The sequence below is a fragment of the Mixophyes fleayi genome, chromosome 2 (genome assembly GCF_038048845.1).
Source record: "Mixophyes fleayi isolate aMixFle1 chromosome 2, aMixFle1.hap1, whole genome shotgun sequence".
Classification (NCBI taxonomy): domain Eukaryota; kingdom Metazoa; phylum Chordata; class Amphibia; order Anura; family Limnodynastidae; genus Mixophyes; species Mixophyes fleayi.
In genome coordinates, this window is record NC_134403.1 from 377,103,204 (window position 1) to 377,122,606 (window position 19,403).

Consider the following 19,403-nt stretch of genomic DNA (forward strand, 5'->3'; position numbering starts at 1 on the left):
ATAAAAGATGCATATTTACATGTTCCCATCTGAGAACAGCATCATCGGCTCCTGAGGTTTCCTCCCTTTTGGTCTGGCCTCCGCTCCTCGAGTGTTCACCAAAATTATGGCCGTTATGGCGAGTGTCCTGAGACGAAGGGGAGTCACGATAGTTCCGTATCTAGACGACCTTCTCTTAAAGGCGAAGTCTGCAGAGGTCTTAACTCGCCAGGTTCAGACCACAATGGAGTTCTTGGAGGACCATGGGTGGATTCTGAATGTGCCAAAATCGTCTCTCATTCCAGCTCAGCGCATGCGCTTTCTGGGATTGGTGTTCGACACTATGGTTCAGAGGGTGTTCCTTCCTCAGGAAAAGATCATCGCCCTCCAGCGGAGAACCAGAGTATTATTGAATCGCCCTCGAGTGTCCATGCTCTCCTGCATGAAACTTCTAGGGACCATGGTGTCGGTGTACGAGGCAGTTCCGTTTGCCCAATTCCATTCCCGCTCTCTTCAGTTGGAGATTCTCCGGAAATGGTTGGGGTCACAGGAACATTTGGACAGGCAGTTCATCCGCCTGTCTCGTTTAACTCGACTATCATTAGCATGGTGGCTCTCCACGAGCAATCTGAGCAAAGGTCAGACCCTCAAATCGGGCCCCTGTACCTTAGTTTCCACGGACGCAAGTCTCTCGGGTTGGGGAGGAGTCACAGGACCGTTAAGGTTTCAGGGACTCTGGTCTCCCCTGGAGTCAGCTCTTCCCATAAACGTATTGGAGCTGAGAGCGGTTCACAAGACTCTGTTAAAAGCTCAGGCGTTTCTGAAAGGAAAACACCTTCAGTTACAGTCAAACAATGCCACGGCCGTGGCTTACTTAAATCATCAAGGAGGAACTCGCAGCAAGGCAGCCATGCAATAGGCTGCCAAGATTCTAATCTGGGCGGAACATCATGTACCCCAGATTTCGGCTGTATATATCCCGGGAGTGGACAACTGGGAAGCAGATTTCCTCAGCAGGGAGAAAGTTCATCCGGGGGAGTGGTCCCTGTGCATAGAGGTCTTCGCTTTTCTTGTTCAGAGATGGGGTCTACCAGAAATAGACCTCATAGCTCCCAGACTGAATTGTCAGGTCCCTCTGTATTGTGCAAAGTCCCGGGACCCTCTAGCATATGCAGCAGATGCCATGGCGATTCCGTGGCGCTTCAGACTGGTGTATCTGTTCCCACCATTTCCGATGCTGTCGCACGTTCTGAAAGAGCTGAAAAGAGAACGCGTTCAAGCGATCTTAGTAGCTCCTCATTGGCCTTGCAGGGCGTGGTTTTCAGACATCCTAGGAATGTCAGCAGATCAGCCGTTTTGTCTGACCATGCGCGCAGACCTGCTCGTTCAGGGCCCCCTTCACCACCACGAATTAGATCGGCTGGCTTTGACGGCGTGGCTACTGAATCCTTAGTTCTCAAGGCTAAGGGTTTTTCGTCACGGGTTATTGCCACCATGATTAGGGCAAGAAAGTCATCTTCGGCTATTTATCACAGGGTCTGGAAGACTTATATACTCTGGTGTGAATCTAAAGGTTTCCATACTTCCAGGTTTAGCCTGTCTAGGCTGTTGGCTTTTTTGCAGGAGGGCCTGGATAAGGGATTAAGACTGGGTTCCCTTAAAGTTCAGGTGTCTGCGCTGTCAATTTATTTTCAGCGAAAACTGGCGCCTCCGAGTGAGGTTCAGACCTTTTTACAAGGGGTCCTTCATATTCAGCCCCCATTTTCTCATCTGGTAGAACCTTGGGACTTAAATTTAGTGCTGAGGGCTCTTTGTCTTCCTCCATTCGAACCCCTTCAGACTGCGGAATTGCACCATCTTTCTTGGAAGACGGTTTTTCTTCTAGCTATTTCCTCCGCTAGGAGAGTGTCAGAGCTGGCAGCGCTCTGTTGTAACTCTCCATTTCTGGTGTTTCATGAAGATAGAGCGGTGTTATGTACTAAACCTTCCTTTGTTCCAAAGGTAGTGTCTAGGTTCCATCTCAACCAGGAGATTGTGGTTCTGGCATTTCGTCCGGATTTGTCTTTTTCAACTGACTCTGTCGATTACGATCTTCATCTGCTGGATGTGGTTAGGGCTCTCCGGTGCTATGTGGACCGCACAGCCTCAATTCGCAAAGAAACAAAAGATCTGTTTGTTTTCTACAACGTTAAGAAGCGTGGTTGGCCGGCATCAAAACAGACTATTGCTCGGTGGATCACTTCCACTATTAGTCTGGCTTATGTCCGAGCATCTCGGCCAGTTCCTCATACGCTTAGGGCTCACTCGACCAGGGCTGTTGCTGCGTCCTGGGTGGCGCACCATGGTGCTTCAGCTGAACAACTGTGCAAAGCGGCCACTTGGACGTCTGTTCATACTTTTGTACAGTTTTACAGATTGCAGGCTTTCGTATCTTGTGATGCGAGCTTTGGCAGGAAAGTATTGCGTGCAGCCGCTCCAGAGCATTCCCTCCCATAGAGGCTGCTTTGGTATGTCCCCAATGTCTGGCCGTGTCCCCCAGTGGTAGGAGAGAGAAAAGAGGATTTTTACTTACCGTAAAATCTATTTCTCTTTCTCCACTGGGGGACACTGCGCTCCCTCCTTTGCTCTGTAGACGATCTGATTATGAATGTTTTTGATTTACATTCTTTTGCCCTTTGGGCAGCTCCTTATAGTACACTTGGTTAGTCAAAACTGAGGTATCTACTGGAGAGGAGGGGCACAGCAGAGGCGGGGCATAGCAGAGGCGGGGCACAGCAGAGGCGGGGCATAGCAGAGGCGGGGCACAGCAGAGGAGGGGAGTAAAAAGTTTTTAGTGCCTAAACTCCCAATCCCACTACTATACCCAATGTCTGGCAGTGTCCCCCAGTGGAGAAAGAGAAATAGATTTTACGGTAAGTAAAAATCCTCTTTTTTGCGTAAATAAAGCACCAACACTCCTACTATACTCGCGTCCTTCATCCTTATGAGGATTTCTGAACGCCAAGAAGATTCCTCCATTACAGGAAACAAAGATTTACACCCCACATCCTATTACAAATGGACATTATGGCACATAATTGCAATGAAGGTATTTGCATTGCACGGACGCACATTTGTAAGTGATCCTCCCAGACATATCCCACACTGTGATATTAGGCCAGATACCTACAGTAGTGTCTGTCCTGTTCTCACAATCTCTCCTCTTCTTCCTCTGCAGTTACAGCTACAGCTCAGTCAGGATCTGGGCCTCCTACATTCAGACGATGGCTCTGGGAAGAACAAGCGGGGAGTCCTCCCGAAGCAGGCCACCAACGTCATGAGATCCTGGCTCTTTCAACACATTGGGGTGAGTGTAAATATCCCTTCTCTTACCATATTGGGTGAGGGTTCCAAGTGGTGATATGAATCCTGGGTGCATTGTATTTTATTATACAGCCAATGGTTTTAGCTCCTCCCAAGGGGGAGATGGAGGAGGGCACAATTCGTTTCTCCTTTACTCCACTAGACCCTCCTATAGGAAGCTCCTGTTCCGGCTGGTGACTTATGTGGCGGCAGATTAAGAGTTAAGGTGCTTAGATATAAGTAATCTACTATTCTGCTGTCTTTGTGTAACGTATCTCTCTAAGAGAGAGTCATCTGTTTATAGCTTTGCAAACTCTCCTTTCTTCAACTGTGTTAACATTGGTTAGTGAGTTGTTTGTTCCTTATATGGCCCAGGAACACATGGTATATCTGTTACATACTTAGTGTTTATTGTTCTGTGATGTTTTACCCTGTATGGTCTACTGTTCGTATTATGTAAGGCACTGCGAAAACCCTGTGGCGCCCAACAAATAAATGATAATAATAATAATACGTACCTCCCTGTCTCGGGAGCCGTATATCTATATTGCAGTAAATGAACTATACTTTATTGATATCTGGACATTTAATTTCTTTATCACTTACCTCCGCCCGTAATCCGGCTGAACAATGTCCATAAAGACGTAGAGAAAGATGAAAAGGAAACTGGGGGTGGGCGGCAAGAAGCCCCCCTAAATGATTATAAGGGAGAAAGCGAGGTGTGATATAAATAAATAAAGCGCAGGGAGGTCTTCACGTTGCAGTCTCACGCGGGGACCAGCGCACCTGTGATGGCGTGGATCAGACCATCATTTTAACCAGCTGGGGTCAGTGGAACCGTCATTGGGAAAAGGTACCAATCTTGGCCCACTGGAGCCAGCACCTGCTAAGAGAAAGTGGAGGGAAAAACCCCATGAATCCTGGTGGGGGCCATATACCACCTGTAATATCCCTTAGATTGTACGCTCCTCTGAGCAGGGCCATCTCTCCTCCTGTTTCCACCACTTCTAACTCTGCTCTCCAGCTACTTAGCCCTCCTCCTCAAAGGTCCTCCACCCCACATCCACTTTCGCTCCCTCCTCCCCCCTGGGGGTCTCCCTGTCTTCCGCGCCCCCCTTCTTGGGCCCCGTCGTTTTCGGATCCTCCCTCCCCCTTCCCCGCCCTCTCTAGCTGTGCATTGAGCGTACTGAGTTGCTGTGTTTACTGTACTGTGCTGTCTCCCATTGTATTGTGATTTTGTTTGTCTCTGTACGGCGCTGCGGATGCCTTGTAGCGCCTTATAAATAAATATTAATAATAATAATAATAATAATAATAATATCATTTGTACACGTGCACAGATCGAGCTCGCTGATGTAGGGATATCTAGTGTTACCCCAACACCTGCTTGTTTTCATAGATGTTTTCCTCTATGTAGGGGGAGGAAGTAAAACTTTATAGTGGGTTGATATCTGACCCCTTGAGGTGAGGTGGAATAAACAGATGTTATCTAGAGTGGGTCTATGTGAGCCTCTAGCACTAATGGAATTGATGAAAGTGCTTATTGATGAGGAGCGGTCTGGATCGTAAGTCTGACCATCCAAGAATCTGATGGTTTCTCTCCCTTGAGAAGGCCTTAAAGACCATGCCAGGGGTAGGTGTGAGTTCCACAAGGACATAGCGAGCTATTCGGAGAGGAGCTGGTGATCCCATGTGGAACGAGAGAAGATGAATACGGGATGTTAAGATCTCAGGTTCTTAGGAAGCCACAAACTGGGCAAGACTGTGACCATATTCAGTAATCAAATCAGAGTTTGACCCCAGAAGGAGAACACATTTGGGTGCACTGAGATAGGGGATAAGGTCTCTGTCTGACCATAGTCATCCTCACCCACAGTTGCCTCTCTGGTCAGAAGCATCAAGACATGGGTTTGTGAAGGTTAGAGGGAAAGTTACTATTATCTTCTTTATTTTAAGAGGAGTTAGGAGGAGGGCTGGTAGATTAAATGAAGAGATGAGTGTTAAGGGCACGTTTGAAGCCCTGGAGACTAGTGGGTAATTCAGTTGGACGTTGGAGTGCGTGTCACGGGAGGAGCAGCACTCCTGGAAAATCCTGGAGGCGGGAGTGAGAAGAGACTGAGGCAGAGCAGACAGGGATGGAGGGAGAGTGGTAGAAATGAGGTGGGAGGACTAACTGGGAAGGTTTGAAATGAAGATAATAGTCGTGGAAGGACGAGTTACTTGTCCAATCCAAGAGATTTATTCCATCTAACTATATAAATAGGGGGGAAGTTGGCGGAGTAAAACTGATCATTGCACACAGTTAGGCTGACACCTAAATATTATTTAGTATGAGTTCCCATTGTAGCCTTGTGTGAAGTGCTCCTGCAGACATTTTTTAGGGTATTACGACACACGAAACGTTGCTTAGTTTTTGCTGGCACATCTATGAAGGGCACCTAACCCTAACATCCCGCGAAGTCTCATCAGGTGAGGAACGCTTAATTACATCTGCCTCTAAATGTTATAGCCTAAAAGTTGCTATGAATCTACATTTAATGACGTAAGTTAGGAAGTGAGGTCATAGGATGGGTGAGAAGGACGTCATCCACGGAATGCGCCATCAACGTAATCATGACTGACACAAAGGTTCTAAATTTTGCGACAAGAGGCTCTATGACAAGGGTGATAGCCCTAGATCGTCCAATTTCATTTTTAAATGGGCATGAAGCTTGGAGGCTAAGTGTGATACCCAGTGTTTCTGTGAAGGTTTGAGGAGTCTACGGTGTGCCAAGGAAGATCCAGGAACACGTGGATTCTGTTGCCCTATGAAGACGTCGGTTTTTTAGGATCATCTCTTTCTTTGTGTGACAGGCATTGTGCCTATCACCCTGCGGCCCTCTATTGTCAAGGTCGTCCAGTAACTCTCATCTCTATGGACTTTCATACAAGACATAGATCCAATGGACTAATGACAAAATATCTTACTATAAATAAGAAAAAGTAATATCTAGAAAAATGCATTTTAAATATTTGTAGTTCATAGATGAGAAGGTTATTACAATTAAAATATACTGAGATAAGAGTAGCTGAGTATCCACAGTAAAATAATAAAACCATTTTATGATATAGACATAACAGATAGTGTCACTCTGCTATCAGATAGATACAAACGTGTACATAGAAAATCACCTTAATATTAGGAACCTACAAGTCCTTCTGAGGCGTTAGAGGTCACTAGTATAAATCACCTTATAATAATATGCCTGTATATAGAACTCCATAGTCCTTATGGGATCATTCCTTCAGAAGACTCCAATCTGATACTTCTATAATTATAGCTGGATCCTCCACCTTACGTGTGGTCTCAGCCAGAGATCTGTCATGTCATGCTTAGGCCAATCTACAATTCATAAATTATTAGAAAAATAAGAAACCGCAATATATGCAAAATCCAATCTGGATCTTAAAACTAAACACGTTCTAGATAATAACAATCGTTAACTCATTCCAACATTCTTATACAAGAATATTTCCTTTCTGCTTCCAATATTCAAATCTTTATACAGCCAACATTATACAGTACAAATTCTAAAGCAAAACTCTATAGATAAACAATAAAACCGCTTTGGTGGGTTATTACGCTGTTCATACAGTGATTTGGGCTCCATCAAATGTTAAACTACTCTTATTAATAAATGAAAATAATTATAGAATACTTAACGCTACATTCCAAACGAAATTATAACTTACAGTAAGCCGCATCCATCCAACAAGCTGGTAGTAATGCTACAATATAGATATAGACCCGTAAGTCAATATAACTTATCTAGTATGTAATCGCTATGTGACAGATAATAATCAGGTGATAATAAGGTGGTATCCGTGTTATAATAGTGTAGAGCCGCAGCTGCTGTGTTATTTGAGTTGGGTTTTAATAAAATATTTATAGTTCATAGGTTGGACTATTTTTATTATTTATTTTTTAAGTTTTGTGTTTATCGTTTTAGTTTTTAGTATTTATAGTGAGATATTTTTCCCATTCTTGAGTGTTCTGTTAATTGCACATTTTGGGCCTTATGAGTGCAAATTTGCAGCCTAAAGTACAACTAAAATGTGGGCCGCAAAAATGTTGCAGTTTTCTTTGTTGTGTTGCGTTGCACAGATTGGAAGATACATAGTGTGTTGGTATGTTAGTTGTATGTTAGTTCTCATCACCATCACCACCGACGTTTTAAAGGTGAAACCTTCACCAGTGCTCATAGCCTCGGCTGGTTACCACTGATGCAGGGGGGCAAACAGGATGGAGTTCACTCTAAAAAGCCGCGTCTAACGCAGGTTTTGATGGGGAAACCGGCATGGTGGGGTCCCCCTGTCATAGTGGCCCCAATCTAGGGGGATCATGTCTGTATAAAGGATTGTGCCCCCCTTATGCTTGTTTTGTTCCCAACACCCCCTGGGGTAATGCAAAATAGTGAGGCACTACTAGTCCCAGCCAGCCCTGGCAGACCGTAAATGTTTGGTGGTGGTGCTGCCAGAGCACACTGGAGAGGCTGCACTCTGATTGGTTACAGTGTGATTGAAGGGAATGCAGTGGGGTCCTCTCTGGGGGTCCACCTGCCCGTTGTGCCTTAATCACCTGTCTCTCCAGACATAGGGGCTGCAAATACTACTCATGTGGAGCACAAAATCCCAAAGTAAAACAAAGCCGAGTTGTGCACTAGAAAGTTGGATGAACGTCCAACCCATAATATTGACACTTTCTATTTATTATATAGAGATGTGAACGTCAGTGTGTAGGAGGTCTAACACTGGGAGAGCGCTACAGACTGGCACTGCCAATGTGTACCTATCCCTCCGCACACACAGACCTACACCAGAAAACTAAACTATCCAGAGCGGAAGCAAAGTGGATATTCCAGCTCTGAATTTAGACTGATCTGGGGAGTAACCAAAGTAGATCGCATTTACATGAGGATCAATATATGTGTATAATGAGGTAGATGTTTGAATCCACTTTTATTTAATAACATACTATAAAAGGATTAACTTACTACTATTTACAACAGGTATATTTATTCACATAAAAGTAATCTTAAGAGTTTAATGGTGTTGATCTAGGATCTGAAGATATTATATTATTTCATTATGATACATATGTATTCAGTGGTTCTGTCAGTGGTTCTGTCAGTGGTTCTGTCAGTGGTGCTGTCAGTGGTTGTGCTGAATTAACAAAGGTGGTCGTGTACCCTAACTGACGTCACTAGTCACTGACTATTTATCAGACCAATCCACAAGAGATTCCCAATCCCTGAGGAAGCTGCAGAGGTGAAACGCGTTGGAGGTGAATAGGAACATACATACATTCCAGCAGACCCCGCTAATAGACTGTACGAGCTGGTGGGAGGCTGAGACGTGTGTGCGCAACCAACTCACTGTCTAAAGCGGAAATTCAGCAGGTGTAACGCACAATGTGTTCCAAATAACCCGGAAGTGAGCACCGCATGTAGGAAGTCGTCTCCCGAGTATGGCTACCAAACAGACGGCCGGCCGGCCAAGGACTTCTTGTCCACTGCACTACAGAAAGAGTCATCTCTATACCAGAGACGATAGTCTACCAAGCCAGGGTATACTGACGTATCTATACAGGATCACTGCCGCGTGTACAAAGGACTGAGAACTGATTAGGAATTGCATATTTATGCCATTGTTTTTATCTTTTTTATTTTATATGAATACCATCTAATAGAGCAGACTTTATTGTTGTGAATAAACACAGACATATATCGCTTATATCATATAACTGATTCATTTGGATATAGAAGGTGGCGCCAGGGGTATGGTGATTACTAGAAGAGGAATGTATGTGTTTAGCACAGTACTGTGATATATTACACTTACCTCTTGCAGCACCCGTACCCCACAGAGGATGAGAAGAAGCAGATTGCGGCTCAGACAAACCTCACATTACTTCAAGTGAACAACTGGTGAGTACACATTTACCAGTATTACCATGTGTATATATATGTGGGATGTTACTGTCCATCATAGAATCAAAGTTATATAGCATCAAACCAGGGGTATCGGTCATAAAATCTGTAATTTGATGCGGCAGGTGTCACACCTGACGTGTGTGTGTCTGTGTGTGTGTGTGTGTGTGTGTGTGTCTGTGTGTGTCTGTGTGTGTGTGGTTAGCTCAGACTCCTGCTGTGTGAGTGTCTGTGTGTGTGTCTGTGTGTCTGTGTGTGTGTGTGTGTGTGTGTGTGTGTGTGTGTGTGTGTGTGTGTGTGTGTGTGTGTGTGTGTGTGTGTGTGTGTGTGTGTGGTTAGCTCAGACTCCTGCTGTGTGAGTGTGTGTGTGAGTGTGTGTGTGTGTGGTTAGCTCAGACTCCTGCTGTGTGTATGACTGTCTGTATTACATGTGTCCTGAGAGTGAGGGGACACCAGGACTGTCTGTATTACACGTGTCCTGAGAGTGAGGGGACACCGGGACTGTCTGTATTACACGTGTCCTGAGAGTGAGGGGACATCGGGACTGTCTGTATTACACGTGTCCTGAGAGTGAGGGACACCGGGACTGTCTGTATTACATGTGTCCTGAGAGTGAGGAGACACCGGGACTGTCTGTATTACACGTGTCCTGAGAGTGAGGGGACACCGGGACTGTCTGTATTACACGTGTCCTGAGAGTGAGGGACACCGGGACTGTCTGTATTACACGTGTCCTGAGAGTGAGGGACATCGGGACTGTCTGTATTACACGTGTCCTGAGAGTGAGGGGACACCAGGACTGTCTGTATTACACGTGTCCTGAGAGTGAGGGGACACTGGGACTGTCTGTATTACACGTGTCCTGAGAGTGAGGGACACCGGGACTGTCTGTATTACATGTGTCCTGAGAGTGAGGGGACACCAGGACTGTCTGTATTACATGTGTCCTGAGAGTGAGGGGACACCAGGACTGTCTGTATTACATGTGTCCTGAGAGTGAGGGGACACCAGGACTGTCTGTATTACATGTGTCCTGAGAGTGAGGGGACACCGGGACTGTCTGTATTACATGTGTCCTGAGAGTGAGAGGACACCGGAACTATCTGTATTACATGTGTCCTGAGAGTGAGGGGACACAGGGACTGTCTGTATTACATGTGTCCTGAGAGTGAGGGGACACAGGGACTGTCTGTATTACATGTGTCCTGAGAGTGAGGGGACATCGGGACTGTCTGTATTACATGTGTCCTGAGAGTGAGGGGAAACCGGGACTGTCTGTATTACATGTGTCCTGAGAGTGAGGGGACACCGGGACTGTCTGTATTACATGTGTCCTGAGAGTGAGGGGACACCGGGACTGTCTGTATTACATGTGTCCTGAGAGTGAGAGGACACCGGAACTGTCTGTATTACATGTGTCCTGAGAGTGAGGGGACATCGGGACTGTCTGTATTACATGTGTCCTGAGAGTGAGGGGACATCCGGACTGTCTGTATTACATATGTCCTGAGAGTGAGGGGACATCCGGACTGTCTGTATTACATGTGTCCTGAGAGTGAGGGGACATCGGGACTGTCTGTATTACATGTGTCCTGAGAGTGAGGGGACATCGGGACTGTCTGTATTACATGTGTCCTGAGAGTGAGGGGACACCGGGACTGTCTGTATTACATGTGTCCTGAGAGTGAGGGGACATCGGGACTGTCTGTATTACATGTGTCCTGAGAGTGAGGGGACAGCGGGACTGTCTGTATTACATGTGTCCTGAGAGTGAGGGGACACCGGGACTGTCTGTATTACACGTGTCCTGAGAGTGAGAGGACACCGGGACTGTCTGTATTACACGTGTCCTGAGAGTGAGGGGACACCAGGACTGTCTGTATTACATGTGTCCTGAGAGTGAGGGGACAGCGGGACTGTCTGTATTACATGTGTCCTGAGAGTGAGGGGACACCGGGACTGTCTGTATTACACGTGTCCTGAGAGTGAGAGGACACCGGGACTGTCTGTATTACACGTGTCCTGAGAGTGAGGGGACACCAGGACTGTCTGTATTACACGTGTCCTGAGAGTGAGGGGACTGTCTGTGTTACATGTGACACCTTTATCCCTTTATTATAATATCTGTCAGCATGGGGGAGGTGGTCTCTCTTTGTACCTGATCTGTAATTGGCTCGGGTGCCTTCACTCCACCCATCATTTTCTGCTCCACAGACCTATGCGCATTGGAAGATATGTAGGATTAGGCTTGAAGCACATGTCACCACTGAATGATTCATAAACGTTATAAAGTACTGGTTCTGATTCCTGGATGTAATTGTGAACCACACAATAATTGTAATAACAGGAGCTGTGCTCGTCATATTAGATGTATGTGTATCGAAGTTTATTTATAACCTGTGTATTACTGCCTGTTACTCACACCCCCATCCCTCTCATTATCCTCTGCAAACAATGACTCCATATTATCTCTACTAATAAATCTCCAGGTTCATAAATGCCAGACGTAGAATCCTTCAGCCCATGTTGGACTCCAGCACAACCGATACTCCAAAAACAAAGAAGAAGAGTGGACAGAGCCGTCCTGTGCAGAGGTTCTGGCCAGACTCTATTGCAGGAGGAGCATCGCAACACGGCGGAGACATGGGCATAGTAGATGGTAAGATTACACGTCCCTGTACCCTCTGCTGGGTCATTACACAGCAAATCAACACAGTTTTAGAAAAAATTCTACATTACATTCTCTAATTTCAATTAAATTTGGTATAATAAATGCTTCCATTGTTGTTAGGAAAACCCCCAAGTCTTAGGCTGATATGTGCACTGAAGTTATACACCTTTAAACTGCACCTTTGTAATGAGAAACTTGCTTTTAATGTTTTTTTAAATTGCATTTGTAGCTCAACTGATTGAGCTGGAGAGTTGGGCAAGGTCTCATTTTAAACCTCTTTTTATAGGCTTTCATATGATATATAATACAGCATCATGATTCAATAACAATTAAAAATATGAAATTTTCAAAATTTTGATTTTCTCAAAAAAACGTTTTTAATTTTTTTTTTTTTTTAAAAAAACAAAACATCTCAAAAATTGTTACCACTGTTGTTAATCAATCCCCAAAGTGTCATTTTGGAATCATGATGGGATCATCTGCTACAAGAGCTTTCAGTTTTGAGTGATTCATGAAAATTGTATTTATTGAAGCTCTAACCATCTGAGAAAATCAACAAAACAATATTTCTTCCAGTTCATTAGAGGATGTACGTTCCTCTTCAGGTGATACTACAGACAGCGCCTGCTCCCACTTGTGCACAGATGTGTAAACTTAAGTGGGAAGATACTTCCATTGTGTTGGATAGGCCCACCTTTTAGATGGAAAGTTTAGGCTTGGGTGGGCTTTACTTAGTAAAGTAAAGCCCCTTAATTAAAGCCCACCCAAACCTTACCTGACCCTGGACCATTTGTGTCACGTGTGAAAAAGCAGAGTGTGTAATTACAGTGCAGTATCAGATTGGGAGAATGGGTGCAGGGAGGAACAGCAGCTTGTAGAAGGGGTGCTGGGAGGGAGAGATCCAACAGACTGGGAGAATGTGTGCTGGGAGCAGGGAGGATCAGCAGCTTGTAGAAGGGGTGCTGGGAGGGAGAGACTGAGCACACTGGGAGAATGTGTGCTGGGAGCAGGGAGGATCAGCAGCTTGTAGAAGGGGTGCTGGCAGGGAGAGATCCAGCAGACTGGGAGAATGTGTGCTGGGAGCAGGGAGGATCAGCAGCTTGTAGAAGGGGTGCTGGGAGGGAGAGATCCAGCAGACTGAGAGAATGTGTGCTGGGAGCAGGGAGGATCAGCAGCTTGTAGAAGGGGTGCTGGGAGGGAGAGACTGAGCACACTGGGAGAATGTGTGCTGGGAGCAGGGAGGATCAGCAGCTTGTAGAAGGGGTGCTGGGAGGGAGAGACTGAGCACACTGGGAGAATGTGTGCTGGGAGCAGGGAGGATCAGCAGCTTGTAGAAGGGGTGCTGGCAGGGAGAGATCCAGCAGACTGGGAGAATGTGTGCTAGGAGCAGGGAGGATCAGCAGCTTGTAGAAGGGGTGCTGGGAGGGAAAGATCCAGCAGACTGAGAGAATGTGTGCTGGGAGCAGGGAGGATCAGCAGCTTGTAGAAGGGGTGCTGGGAGGGAGAGATCCAGCAGACTGAGAGAATGTGTGCTGGGAGCAGGGAGGATCAGCAGCTTGTAGAAGGGGTGCTGGGAGGGAGAGACTGAGCACACTCGGAGAATGTGTGCTGGGAGTAGGGAGGATCAGCAGCTTGTAGAAGGGGTGCTGGCAGGGAGAGATCCAGCAGACTGGGAGAATGTGTGCTGGGAGCAGGGAGGATCAGCAGCTTGTAGAAGGGGTGCTGGGAGGGAGAGACTGAGCACACTGGGAGAATGTGTGCTGGGAGCAGGGAGGATCAGCAGCTTGTAGAAGGGGTGCTGGGAGGGAGAGAGACCCAGCAGACTGAGAGAATGTGTGCTGGGAGCAGGGAGGATCAGCAGCTTGTAGAAGGGGTGCTGGGAGGGAGGGACTGAGCACACTGGGAGAATGTGTGCTGGGAGCAGGGAGGATCAGCAGCTAGGAGAAGGGGTGCTGGGAGGGAGAGACCCAGCAGACTGGGAGCAACACTGTACCCACAAGAGAAATCCTCAGTCTCCTGGCCAGGCAGAGAATAGAAGGCATAGCCCCTGAGGGTGCTGTTGATCTCCATGGGTCAGAGGAGCATGTGGTGGCTCCTCCAATCAGAGCTTAGCACATGCTGCTCTCACCCCTTAGCAGAGTCTCATGGGAATTATTTCCCCGGCAGCCCAGTCCGAGCCGCTGTGATGATTATATTGGTTTAGAGATGTAAAGAAGAATACAGATGCAGGAAAGTGACAGGTACCTTATTGATTTAACCCATTAAAAAGGCTCATCATACTTCTAATAAGGAGGGGTTGAGAACTGTTTCAGAATGGATGTGTAAATTATTTTCTGAAATACCAAAAGTTGCAAAAGTTTGTGCCAGCTGCAGAAAACAACTTGGACACTTCGAAAACAGCGATAGGGTCATTGTTCAGTTCCTCAGGATAATATAGTATCAGCTCCCACTTGCTGACATCAGAGGGTGTGTAACTGCTGTCTATGACAACAAATGGTGGCTCGTATTTATTCTGGAGAAAGATGAAAACATTGATGAAGTAAGAGACCTTCCTCCATCCAGCTGGGCCATCGCCATCTTTATCATACCCAAGGAAGCTGGATTTTTTATGGATTACTATGGTAGATGTTCTGTGTAAGGTGAATCCATTAACTCCAACAGGTGGAATATACACCCTGTCTGAAATGGAAATACTAAAAACAAATGAAGTCGTCAGCCAGTTCCAATCAAGTAGCCCCATCCATCCAGAGCGGCACCACCAAATGGTAGTGATCTGTAATAAGCTGTCTTATAATATGTGATAGACATGAAATTATCACTAATGTTTTAAGTATTTCAATATTAACATTCTGTGTCATTGTACATAATATACATCAAAGGGATTGTTACAGGAGATACATTAAATGCAGTGAACAGGCCTAGATAGTTCTCAATTGCATTATTTTAACAAACAGTCCAAATTGAAAGCTCCTGTAGCAGATGATCCCATCATGATCTCAAAATAAAACTTTGGGGATTTATTAACAACAGTATGAACAAATTTTGAGATGTTTTTCAAAAAAATAAAAATATGGCTCTTGGAGAAAATCTAAATCTTGATTTTGAAAATGTAATATTTTAAAAAAAAAATTGAAACGACGCTTTGTTATATATCATATGACAGCTCATAAAAAGAGGTTTAAAATGAGATCTTGCCCAACTCTCTAGCTGTATCAGGTGAGCTACAAGTGCAATTTAAAAAAACATTAAAAGCAAGTTTTTCATTAAAAAAGTGCAACTTTAAAGGTGTATAAATTCAGTGCACATATCAGCCTAAGGTTTGGGGGTTTTCTTTACACCCATGGCAGAATTTATTATTCCAAATTTTATTACAATCTGATAATGGTCAGTTTGAAACCCTGTGTTGATTTGATATGGTTATGTGCATGTGGTCTCAGTTCGTAGTCTCTCCTGGCTGGCGCTCTCTGCTGTTATGTGCATGTGGTCTCAGTTCGTAGTCTCTCCTGGCTGGCGCTCTCTGCTGTTATGTGCATGTGGTCTGCTGTCTCTGTTCGTAGTCTCTCCTGGCTGGCGCTCTCTGCTGTTATGTGCATGTGGTCTCAGTTCGTAGTCTCTCCTGGCTGGCGCTCTCTGCTGTTATGTGCATGTGGTCTGCTGTCTCTGTTCGTAGTCTCTCCTGGCTGGCGCTCTCTGCTGTTATGTGCATGTGGTCTGCTGTCTCTGTTCGAAGTCTCTCCTGGCTGGCGCTCTCTGCTGTTATGTGCATGTGGTCTCAGTTCGTAGTATCTCCTGGCTGGCGCTCTCTGCTGTTATGTGCATGTGGTCTGCTGTCTCTGTTCGTAGTCTCTCCTGGCTGGCGCTCTCTGCTGTTATGTGCATGTGGTCTGCAGTCTCAGTTCGTAGTCTCTCCTGGCTGGCGCTCTCTGCTGTTATGTGCATGTGGTCTGCTGTCTCAGTTCGTAGTCTCTCCTGGCTGGCGCTTTCTGCTGTTATGTGCATGTGGTCTGCAGTCTCAGTTCGTAGTCTCTCCTGGCTGGCGCTCTCTGCTGTTATGTGCATGTGGTCTGCTGTCTCTGTTCGTAGTCTCTCCTTGCCGGTACTCTATGTTGTTATGTGCATGTGGTCTGCAGTCTCTGTTCGTAGTCTCTCCTGGCTGGCGCTCTCTGCTGTTATGTGCATGTGGTCTGCTGTCTCTGTTCGTAGTCTCTCCTTGCCGGCACTCTATGTTGTTATGTGCATGTGGTCTGCAGTCTCTGTTCGTAGTCTCTCCTGGCTGGCGCTCTCTGCTGTTATGTGCATGTGGTCTGCTGTCTCTGTTCGTAGTCTCTCCTGGCTGGCGCTCTCTGCTGTTATGTGCATGTGGTCTGCAGTCTCTGTTCATAGTCTCTCCTGGCCAGCGCTCTCTGCTGTTATGTGCATGTGGTCTGCTGTCTCTGTTCGTAGTCTCTCCTTGCCGGCACTCTATGTTGTTATGTGCATGTGGTCTGCAGTCTCTGTTCGTAGTCTCTCCTTGCCGGCACTTTATGTTGTTATGTGCATGTGGTCTGCAGTCTCAGTTCGTAGTCTCTCCTGGCCAGCACTCTCTGCTGTTATGTGCATGTGGTCTGCTGTCTCTGTTCGTAGTCTCTCCTTGCCGACACTCTATGTTGTTATGTGCATGTGGTCTGCAGTTTCTGTTAGTAGTCTCTCCTTGCCGGCACTCTCTCTGTTGTTATGTGCATGTGGTCTGCTGTCTCTTCTCATTGTAGCTGTCTCTCTCTGCTCTATAATTCTTGGATGTTATGTATTTACAGGGGCTGTAGTGACACTTTCCGCTCCTGGTGGTCTCGGAGCAGACAGTCTGCAGTCACTGACATCGGATGGAGCCACTTTGGCCGTCCAGCAGGTGATGTTGGGAGGACAGAGTGACGACGATTCTCTGGACACAGATCAGGAGGATACAGAGACAGGACTCAGTGCGGGGGAATTAAGGGGTCTGGTGCTAAGTGGTGGAGGACTGTAATGAGACGAGTACCTTGTCACACACACTTTATATTGTCAGTGCCATACACACCGTGTGACAGTGACGCACAGGACCTTGTGCGACCCCATCAGTTTTATCTTCACTTGCGACAAAATATTTGCACCTTAAAAAACTGACCGTCGCTTCCAAGGATTTCACTGCCGAATGATAGTTGCCCCCTGTGCCAAAAGACCCCACAATCACCAGGACATGGACCGGAGGATTGACAAGCAGACTAGATAGCGCGGGGATTTGCTGAGCTTCTCGGTGTAGAGGGTACGACTGTTTCTACTCCTAATTACACTCCTGTGTTTGAGGTTTCTCTACATGGACCGTGGCTGATCTTTCCTGGACGGGAGTCTCTGGAAAGGATTAAAATGAATGAAATGTTGAATTTACTCCCCAAATAGAACTGTATTTTTGTAGAGTTGTGAAAGAATAAATCTTGAAAAACTCCTGCTAACTATCTGAATCCTCCCTGATGATGTGATGGAATTGGCTTTCAGCCCTCTCTGGAAGGAGCAGTGTGGTCCGTAGCTGTCATAGGAGTGGACTTGTTATTGCTAAATAACTTCTTCCAGTCTGTAGCAGTGGATGAGGCACAATCGCTGTGTAACTAAAGAGTTCTATATTAATGAAAATGCTAATATGGGGAGTCATTGTCTTTGCAGGTGGTCTGTACACCTCAAACCCCTGTTGGAAAGAGTATCCACCATATTGTTTATCTTCTGTAGGAGGTTTTAAGTGCGGAGAACATGTGTTCTGTCATCATTAGGGTGTAAATGTAATATTTTCAGTATCATACATAACTACGGCCCAACACAAAATGAGAAAATACAAGAAGCACAAGTAGTGAAACTGCTGAACGAGGAGGCTGCGTTTCTCAGCATTGTACATTTTCCGAACCATAGTATTGAGGGAACTCCAGAAAGTTACTTTTTTATGAAATATATACTAATTTTATACTATTGTAATATTTGGCCATACTTAACTCCAGCTTACTCCACTTTTATAAAATACTGTCCATGATACGTTACCATGGAGTAGTGTGTGTGTGAAACGTCTGGCCATCAATACATTTCAGACACTTTCCAGTGAAGTTACAAGCGAGAGATGTGACATGCAGAATTATACCTACATGATCCAGCTGAGCTTCTCTATGAAGATATTTGAAGAACTATTTCAAGGACTGTCAAAAAGGTGAAAGGACAGGAACCTAATTTTTTTACAAATACCGTTTCAATGTCCAGAACATAAGCAACAGAGAAGTTACTGACAGAGTTTATGGAAAAGCAGAAGATCAGAGGTAGACAGAGCCATCAGGAGAGTACGTAGAAAAGAGGCAGCAGTGCTAGAAAGGGAAAAGGGAATTCATGTCCTGCCAAATACTTCATGAATTATCTCCTTATACAAGGGAAATCGAAACATAAATCAAGAAGCTGCATAAGTAAATGAGAGAGGGTATGTGTCATGGACTATACAGGTTGGAGTGGATGCATTAGGACACGTGTGATGAACTAGAGAGGTGCAAGTGAATGAGTTAGGATACATTTAGGATATGCGTCATGGACTAGAGGGGTCGGAGTGGATGAATTAGGATATCTGTCATGGACTAGAGGAATCGGAGTGGATGAATTAGGCTATGCGTCATGGACTAGAGAGATCGGAGTGGATGAATTAGGATATGCGTCATGGACTAGAGAGATCGGAGTGGATGAATTAGGCTATGCATCATGGACTAGAGGGATTGGAGTGGATGAATTAGGATATGCGTCATGGATTAGAGGGATTGGAGTGGATGAATTAGGCTATGCGTCATGGACTAGAGAGATCGGACTGTATGAGTTAGGATATGCGTCATGGACTAGAGGGATCGGAGTGGATGAATTAGGATATGCGTCATGGATTAGAGGGATTGGAGTGGATGAATTAGGCTATGCGTCATGGACTAGAGAGATCGGACTGGATGAGTTAGGATATGCGTCATGGATTAGAGGGATTGGAGTGGATGAATTAGGATATGCGTCATGGACTAGAGAGATCGGACTGGATGAGTTAGGATATGCGTCATGGATTAGAGGGATTGGAGTGGATGAATTAGGATATGCGTCATGGACTAGAGAGATCGGACTGGATGAGTTAGGATATGCGTCATGGATTAGAGGGATTGGAGTGGATGAATTAGGCTATGCGTCATGGACTAGATGGATTGGAGTGGATGAATTAGGATATGCGTCATGGATTAGAGGGATTGGAGTGGATGAATTAGGCTATGCATCATGAACTAGAGGGATTGGAGTGGATGAATTAGGATATGCGTCATGGATTAGAGGGATTGGAGTGGATGAATTAGGCTATGCGTCATGGACTAGAGAGATCGGACTGGATGAGTTAGGATATGCGTCATGGACTAGAGGGATCGGAGTGGATGAATTAGGAT

The 19,403-nt window shown here is 45.7% G+C and overlaps 1 protein-coding gene across 4 annotated transcripts in view; it reads left to right on the forward strand.

Annotated features, from left to right (window-relative positions):
* Window positions 1–17,999, forward strand: part of PKNOX1 (PBX/knotted 1 homeobox 1) — a 39,584-nt gene extending 21,585 nt beyond the window's left edge. For all 4 annotated transcript variants that reach the window (XM_075197569.1, XM_075197570.1, XM_075197572.1 and 1 more), the window contains exons 8-11: window positions 3,197–3,325; window positions 9,211–9,287; window positions 11,780–11,949; window positions 16,755–17,999. In XM_075197569.1, coding sequence (XP_075053670.1) covers window positions 3,197–3,325; window positions 9,211–9,287; window positions 11,780–11,949; window positions 16,755–16,963 — 585 coding nt within the window. In that variant the 3' untranslated portion in view covers window positions 16,964–17,999. The remainder of the gene's footprint in view (window positions 1–3,196; window positions 3,326–9,210; window positions 9,288–11,779; window positions 11,950–16,754) is intronic.
* The last annotated feature ends 1,404 nt before the right edge of the window (window positions 18,000–19,403 follow it).